This window comes from Mandrillus leucophaeus, unplaced genomic scaffold (assembly GCF_000951045.1).
Source record: "Mandrillus leucophaeus isolate KB7577 unplaced genomic scaffold, Mleu.le_1.0 Scaffold411, whole genome shotgun sequence".
NCBI lineage: Eukaryota > Metazoa > Chordata > Mammalia > Primates > Cercopithecidae > Mandrillus > Mandrillus leucophaeus.
In genome coordinates this window covers 2,815,627-2,824,770 of record NW_012104377.1, presented here as the reverse complement: position 1 = coordinate 2,824,770, position 9,144 = coordinate 2,815,627, and the positions used below count along the sequence as shown (strand labels likewise).

At 37.8% G+C, this 9,144-nt stretch overlaps 1 protein-coding gene across 1 annotated transcript in view; it reads left to right on the top strand.

The window, feature by feature from the left end:
• Positions 1-9,144, top strand: part of ABI2 (abl-interactor 2) — a 70,336-nt gene that overhangs the window by 46,115 nt on the left and 15,077 nt on the right. Inside the window, 1 exon segment of the mRNA XM_011992487.1 lies at positions 3,742-3,915. Coding sequence (XP_011847877.1) covers positions 3,742-3,915 — 174 coding nt within the window.

The following is a 9,144-nucleotide window of genomic DNA, read 5'->3' as shown; positions in this document are numbered from 1 at the left end:
TTCACCGTGTTAGCCAGGATGGTCTCGATCTCCTGACCTCGTGATCCGCCCATCTCGGCCTCCCAAAGTGCTGGGATTACAGGCTTGAGCTACCGTGCCCGGCCTAAGTGTCATTTTCTTAGCAAAAAATGAGACTGTAAAGTTGAATAGGGTTTAAAGCAGGATGTCATTGGTTTTCGCCAGTCACCAGTGAAAGCTGCAAACTTTGTAGAAACAGCAAAATGTTTCATGAACCAAACCTAAGAAGTATTGTTTTAATTTAATAGTAAAGTGCATGAGTATCAATTTAAGACTTAGAAATGTCTTAAGTAGATGACTGCAAAACATTATTACAGCAGCACTACCCATATTTTAAAAAGTCATTCCCTAATTTGGCCACCCTGTCACAGTTGATTGCCTTTTAGATTAGTCTTTTTCATCTCTTCCTACAATCATATACGTTTCTCATGTACACTATGTATTAAAAAATTGTGTATGAGGTGTGCTGTGACTAATTTTACAGACGTGGCAGGACTTAAACATTCAAATAGTGTTTAAGTCTTTAAACTCTTTAAAAAACATTCACCTTGGGAAGATATATACTTTTTTTTGGTATGTCTTCAAAGATAATTCTTTGTAATTATCTTCAAAGCTTTCCAGGTATATTATTTCGAAGATATTCCGTGGTAGCAAATACTGTGCATTAAGTTTAATGTTTGGAAGAAGTCTGGAATAATTTGAAACCAGTTATAGTGACCTAGTTATACTGGGGTAAGAAGTACAGCTATGACCCTGTTATTCACCTTAAAATCTTTCTGTGGCTCCCCATGGCTCTTTGGATAGAGTCCAAACTGCTGTAAGGCCCTTCCTTCCTCATCCTCTTCAACTTCCTCATGCCTCTGGCTACTGAATTTTGGACAGTTCTTTGAAAGTTTCTTGCTTTCTTACCTTCCTACTTGTATTGTCCTTTTTTTTTTTTTTTTTTTGAGACAGACTCACTCTGTCACCCAGGTTGGAGTACAGTGGTGTGATCTTGGCTCACTGCCACCTTCCCCTCTTGGGTTCAAGTGATTCTCGTGCCTCAGCCTCGCGAGTAGCTAAGATTACACGTGTGCGCCACCACATGCGGCTAATTTTTGTATTTTTAGTAGAAACGGGGTTTCGCCATATTGGCCAGGCTGGTCTTGAACTCCCGAGCTCAAGTGATCCACCTGCCTCAGCCTCCCAAAGTGCTGGGATTACAGGCGTGAGCCTCCCCACCTGGCCTTGTTTTATTCTTTATATCTGACATGAAATATCAATCCCTACACCATCCTACCCTCCCCGCTCCCTCCCCATTAACTCTTACTCTTCCTTCAGGTTTCAGGAAGCCTTTCCTCACCCACATAACAAGTGTGGTTTATGCTGTGTGCTCCTGTAGTATCTTAAAGCACACACTACACTCAATTGTAAATGAAGGTTTGGTCGTTCGTGTCTTCATGACTTTTGCCTACTGCCCTTTTCTCAATGCTGAGCATAATATCCAGCCATATTAGTTAATGTTTGTTGAATAAATACTAATGAAGCATGACTTGAAGATTTTAAAATTTATCTCAGCCCATAGTAGTGTAGCTTTTAAGATAACAGGCATTGGAGTTCAGGTGCTTTTCCACTTACTTGCTGTCGGAATACTTAATCTTGGAAAGCCAGTTTCCACATCTATAAAATGAAAAATACCACCTCCCAATGTAAAGATGAAATGAAATAATGCATTACAAAGGGCTAGCTGAGTAATTGGAACATTTTAAGTCAAAAGTGGTAGCTTATTAAACTGGCAGTTACAAGAAAAGTAAAAATGACCAATGGCAACATCTTTGAGTAATTTTGTAGTGACATTTCTCAAGGTTATTGTTTTGAAAGTTCCTTTGGATCTATGGTTCTGTGCAATTGTTTAAAGTCTTTTTATCTTACAAATGGAAATAGGATAAATTGCTCTTTCTCACCCAAGTATATGGTAAATCACATATCTATATCCTTTGTTTATTAATAAAAACTATTTGGATGAAAGACATTCTATTTAATGACTGAAGTTTTAAAGTTTATAAAGTAGATCAGTATAGAGGGGCACAGCAGACGGGAAGAATACTGATAGAGACAGCATGGTGTTGATGTGACTGGCTCCCACCAGGCATCAGCAGTCTTCGAAAATCCATTTAATTCGCCAGGCACGGTGGCTCACACCTGTAATCCCAGCACTTTGGGAGGCTGACGTGGGCGGATCACGAGGTCAGGAGATCGAGACCATCCTGGCTAACACAGTGAAACCTCATCTGTACTAAAAATACAAAAAATTAGCCGGGCGTGGTGGCGGGCACCTATAGTCCCAGCTACTTGGGAGGCTGAGGCAGGAGAATGGCGTGAACCCGGGAGGCGGAGCTTGTAGTGAGCCAAGGTTGCACCACTGCACTCCAGCCTGGGTTTCAGAGCAAGACTCCGTCTCAAAAAAAAAAAAAAAAAAAAAAAAAAAAAAATCCATTTAATTCAATTGATAGGCTTAGATTTAAAAATACTAAATACATTGGATTGCATAGAGAATCACATGGGAACTATACTTGTACCTCATAAATAAGAATTAGTGCCGTTCATTAAACCTGGGGAGCTGATAAACACAGGTTTATTCATTTCCTTCTGTTCAGCTGTGCTCAAGTATGTACCAACCATTTTGAAAGCTTAAAGTAGCTGAGTTTGAAGATAATCTTTCTGATGTTACTATATATTGACATGCAAGCTGTGGAGGCAGATCTCCATGGGAGATATTTTAAATTACTCTGATAGTACACTTGGACATTTAGCCTGAAGAAATTCTGGATGATAGTCGGAATTAGAAGAAATTCTATAAACAAACATCTTCATAGATGAAGTAACCCAAGTTTGTTGATGATTTTTTTTCCTCTTGAATTTGGTAAAATGCTATTTTAGAAAAATTCATTAAGAGGAAAGTAGTGGGTTACTAAAATTTTACTATTCCCTGGACTCATTTAAGTGAAAAAATATTTTAAAAATTTGTGAAATATGGTTTTCATTGTTAGTATTTCTGATAACTTATCCTTGAATACAGTGTAAAGCTCAGCTGTATTGTACCGATCCCCGCTTTTTTGATTTTTTTTTTTTTTTTTTTTGCTGTTGTTGTTTTTGAGATGCAGTCTTGCTCTATGACCGAGGCTGGAGTGGCGTGATCTCGACTCACTGCAGCCTCCACCTCCCCAGTTCAAGTGATTCTCGTGCCTTGGCCTCCTGAGTAGCTGGGATTATGGGCGCCCATGACCATGTGCGGCTAATTTTTGTATTTTTAGTAGAGACAGGATTTCACCATGTTGCCCAGGCTGATCTCGAACTTCTGACCACAGGTGATCTGCCCACCTCGGCCTCCCAAAGTGCTAGGATTACAGGCGCAAGCCACCGCTCCTGGCCGTACTGATCTCTTTAACAAGAGGATCTGTATTAGTATAAACAGGTTCCAGAGGCTCAGTTAGTAATTATTTTGTCTAAACTTTATTCAGTATCCATTAGCACTAATCCAAGGGCAAGAGAAGGAGAACGTCATACTTGGAGCTCTAGAACATTATAGTTGGTGGGAAGATTTCTCTTGCTCATTCATTTTTTGAAGGAATATTATATTTATTTTCAAGTCTAGGTTTATATTCCATGAACCCAGAAGCTTGGATAGGAAATACTGAACTTCATATAACGTATAGTTTTGTTGTCAGCCTGATACGTTCTTAGTTTCAGATGCGCCACCTCCACCGCCTCCTGTGGAAGAACCAGTCTTTGATGAGTCTCCCCCACCTCCTCCCCCTCCAGAAGATTACGAAGAGGAGGAAGCTGCTGTGGTTGAGTATAGTGATCCTTATGCTGAAGAGGACCCGCCGTGGGCTCCACGTTCTTACTTGGAAAAGGGTAAGTTTCAGAAGGATATCTGGATAGATGGGAAGAAACCTCTACATAGAAATGAAATTTGCTGGTACTGAAGAAAATCTTGTTTATTTTTTACTATGTGAAGTTTCATTTATTTGTATTTGCATTTTTACTGAGTTTACAAGGTTCATGAGTTTGAAAGTTACACTAGTAAAATTCTGTGAATATTTGACTTTATAAAACTGATGGTTGTCTATATTGTTCCTATTGGACATGCTTTTTGTGAATGGTTTCTATAAGTGTTTTTCTGTTTCCTTTGGCCTCAGGAAGATTATTTTTCCACATTATTATTCCTACCTCCATGCCTTAGAACATTACTTTGTGTCACCTTATAATCAGATACTTCAGTTTAAATGTTTCCATATGAAACTTTCTTCCACAGAATAATGGTTTCTCAGTTTCTTTGCCAAGTAATATTGGGCATTTCTTTTAGTGAAAAGCTTCTTTGATATTAGCTAATTATGATGTAGCACTTTGAGATACAAGCTTTTAAATCCATCAAGACTAATCAGCTCAGAAAAAAATGTGTGCTGTCTGGAAAGAAATTTTCTTTTAAGAAAATCAAAGCTACTAACCCACTGAGTCTGAAAGCTGTACATTAGAATCACTTGGAGAGCTTTTATAAAGAAATAATAGGCTTTCGGCCAAGAGAGAGCAACAGTAATCAGGTTTACCCTCCCTCCTAAAACTGGAATTTTAAAACCCCACAAAATAGTGGTTTTCAGACATTGAACAACAGGCACTGGAAAGAAGAAAATAAAATTTTTTCTCTTAGGTAGCTACTATGAATGCCACATGTGATCAAGAAAGTAAAGGAAAACATGAACATGAGCGAGACATGGAACATGTCTTTAAAAAGAGAGAGAAAGAGAAACATAATATTTCTGGAGAAGAGAAACACACGCTGTAGAAGAAAGCATTAGCAACCTTGATGCCGTGACAATAGAAACTATCCAAAATAAGGCACAGAGAAAAAAGTGGAAAAAAAGGCAAAAAGGAAAACAGCAACAGATAATGTGAGACAAGATCAAATAGTGTTTATATATTTGTAAATGGAGTCCCCAGGAGATGTGAGAGGAAAAAGAGTTGAAACAATCTTAGACAAAATGTTTCCACATTTGATGAAAACTGTGTTAGTTATGTATTGCTACCTAAAACATTATTCCAAAAATTGGCGGCTTAAACAAAACATCCATTATGTCCCAGTTTCTCTGCATGGCTCAGCTGGGCGCTCTGGTTCAGGGACTCTTCACATGGCTACAATCAAGGTATCAGCTGAGGCTGCAATAATATCAGGGCTTGACTGAGGGAAACTGCTTTCAGGCTCACTTATGGTTATTGGCAGGGTTTAGTTCCTTGTGGGTTGTTGGCCTGAGGGCCTTGGCTTCTTCATTGGCTGTTGGCCACAGGCTGCCCACAATTCTGGACCACATAGGTCTCTCCGTAGGGCAGCTCACAACATGGCAGCTAACTTCATTAGAATGAACAAGCAAGAAGTGCCAAAGAGAGAATGCAAGCAAGACACTAGTCCTTTTTTCACCTCATCTCAGAAGTGTTGACCTGTCATTTTTGCCATTTTCTGTTCGTTAAAGCAAGTTAATGGGATTAGTCAACACTGAAGGGATAGCGATTACATGAAGGCATGAATACTATGAGGCAGAAATCTTTGGGAGCTGTTTTAGAAGTTGTCTGCCACAAAACTATAAACTCACAGATCCAAGAAGTTCAGTAAACCCCAAATAGAAGAAACAAAGAAAATCTTGCCCAAGGCACATCATAATCAATTTGCTAAAAACCAGTACCTTAGAAAATCTTAAAGATGATCAGAGGCAAAATGACATATTACATACAGAGGAACAGAGATAAGAATGACTGCATGGTTCTCATCAAAAAGCTGTTAAGTCAGAGAATTGAGCAAAATCTTTAAAGTAATGAAGGAAAATGTCAACCCAATGTCCTTTACTTAGCAAAAATATCCTTCCTAAATTAAAGTTGTTTTTGTTTGTTTGTTTGTTTGTTTGTTTTTTTGAGACGGAGTTTCGCTCTTGTTGCCCAGACTGGAGTGCAATGGTGCGATCTCGGCTCACAGCAACATCCACCTCCCTGGTTCAAGACATTCTCCTGCCTCAGCCTCCAGAGTAACTGGGATTGCAGGCATGCGCCACCACGCTTGGCTAATTTTGTAGTTTTAGTAGAGACGGGATTTCTCCATGTTGGTCAGGCTGGTCTCGATCTCTGGACCTCAGGTGATCTGCCTGCCTCAGCCTCCCAAAGTGCTGGGATTACAGGTGTGAGCCACTGCGCCCGGCCCTAAATTAAACATCTTTACAGACCAAAAAAAAGGAGGGATGCATAGGAATTAAAAACTAGTACATATATGCTAAGAGATACTAAAATAAACTTTTCCAGGCAAAAGAAAAGTGATAGCAGATGAAATCTCAGTTCTACAAAAAGAAGTGAGGAATAAGTGGTAAATACATGAGTAAATATAAAGACATTTCCCCATATCTTAGTCTCTTTTGAAGATCACTGATATAAAAAATAATTTATTATTTAGAGTAAATACAAAAGTAGCTTTATTGGCATAAATAATGAGAGGGGGAAACACAAGTCTAGTCCCCCCTCAGTACACTCAGGGGATAGGTTCCATGATCCCCCAAGTATACCAAAATTCATGCATACTCAAGTCCCCCAGCCCTGTGGAATCTGCATATACAAAAAGTTGGCCCTCTGTAATACATGGGTTTTACATCCCATGAATACTATATTTTTGATTTGCATTTAGTTGAATCCACATGAAAGTGGACCCACACAGTTCAAACCCATGGGCCTATACAATTCACAGGTCCACTGTATACTCATCTAAGGTTCATATACTACCTATGATGTAAAATGCTCTTTGAAAATAGGGTAAGATAAATTAAAGGTGTATATTGTAAACCTTAGAATAAGCAATGAGAACAAAGAAAACAAAGAGGTTTTGCAAATATACAAGTAGGAAAGATAAAATAGTCAAAAAGAGGCAGGAAAAAATGAAACAAATAGAATTTGAATAGCAAGATAGTAGATTAAAGGTTACCATATATAGATCTATGCTAGCTATCCATTTATCTGAGTTTTCTCCCATGTGTACATGAGGTATACACGTTAATAAAGAAAATTTTTTTTTGAAAAACCTACCATATCAATAATTGCATCAGATGTAAAATGTTTAAAGAAGCCGAGTTAAAGGGCAGAGATTGGGAGATTGGATAAAAAGGACCCAACTGTTATATACTGTCTACAAGAAATCCATTTTAAATGTAAGGACACTTTTGGGCAAAAGTAAAAAGAATGGAACATTTATCAAAAGAAAGCTGGAATGGCTGTATTAATATGAGGCAAAGTGTATTTCAGAGCAAAGGATATTACCTGCAGTAAGGAATGGGCATTTCATAATTGAATTATTTAATTAAAGAGGATATAACAGTCCTAAATATATACATACCTAATAATTGAGCTGCAACAGACATAAAGCAAAAATAGACAAACCTGAAAGGAAAAAATACAAATTACAGTTATAGATTTCAACATTCCTCTCTAAACTGAGAGAAGAAACAGCAAATCAGTAAGGATTTAGAAAGACACGAACAATACCTCAATCCCTCATTGAAATTTATGGGTCATTTCATCTAGTAACAGCAGAATGCACTTTCCTTTCAAGTGTATGAATGCACTGAATACATTTCACTGATATAGACCACATTCTGGAGTATAAACAAAAGTTTCAGGAAATGTGGAGCATTGAAATAATACAAAGTATGTTCTCTGAACACAATAGAATTTATAAATAAACAACAGAAATATATCTGGGAAATCCCCAAATATCTAGAAATTAAATAACACACTACTAAGTAATCCATAAGAAGAAATCACAAGAGAAACTAGAGAATATTTTTAACTTAATGAAAATAAATAGGTACTATATTAAAATGGGTAGGATACAGTACTTAGAGGAAATTTATAGCATCGAATGGGTATATTAGGAGAGAAAGCATTTGATAGGAGAGAAGTTGCAAGTTACCATGATCAGGAATGAAAGAGGGTACATAATCACAGCATCTACAGATGTTAAAAAGATAAATGAGTAAGGTTATCACTACACATTTAGCAACTTCAATGAAATGGACAGATTCTCTAAAGGATACAAACTGTTATACCAAAGCTTACTTAAAAAGAAATAGGTTAAAAAAAAAAAAAAGGATAACATGAATAACCGTATATATTTTGAAGAAATTGAGTTTGTAGTTGAAAACCTTCCCACAAAGAAAACTCCAGGCACAGATGGCTTCACTGGAAGTTCTGTCAACCATTTAAGGAAGAAATAACAACACTGTATAAACTTTCCAGAAAATAGAAGTGGAGGGGATACTTTTCACCTGGTTTTATAAGGCCAGCATTACCTTTATATCAAAATTACAGACATAAAAAGAGAAAACTACAGATTGTTATTCCTCATAAACATAGACACACAAATTCTTAAGATTTTTACACATGAAATCCAGCAGTACATGAAAAGGATAATACATCATGACTAAGTGGAATTTATAACAGGAATGCAAGATTAATTTAACATTTGAAAAATCAGTCCATGTAATTCACCATTTTCACAAATTAAAAGGAAAAAACATATCATTTCAGTTGACACAGAAAAAGTTATTTTGATAGTACACAACTCCTATTCGTGACAGAAATTCTAGAAAATTAGGAATAGAACGGAACTTCTTCAGCCTGAACAAAGGTGTCTGTGAAAAACCTACAGCTAATACTAAAGTATGAAAACTGAATAGTACACCTTCTAAGGTCAGGTACAAGGCAATGATGTCTGCTCTCATCTTTCGTGTTAATTCGGAGGTGCCAGTTAGTGCAATAAGGCAAAAACAAACAAACAAAAAACCAAACCAAAAAAACTTCATTTGCAGATTTGTAGAAGATATGATCTCATATGTAGCAAATGCTGAGAAATCGCCAGGCGCAGTGGCTCACGCCTGTAATCCCAGCACTTTAGGAGGCCGAGGTGGGCGGATCACAAGGTCAGGAGATCGAGAACATCCTGGCTAACAGTGAAACCTGGGCGTGCTGGCGGGCACCTGTAGTCCCAGCTACTCGGGAGGCTGAGGCAGGAGAATGGCGTGAACCCGGGAGGCGGAGCTTGCAGTGAGCGGAGATCGC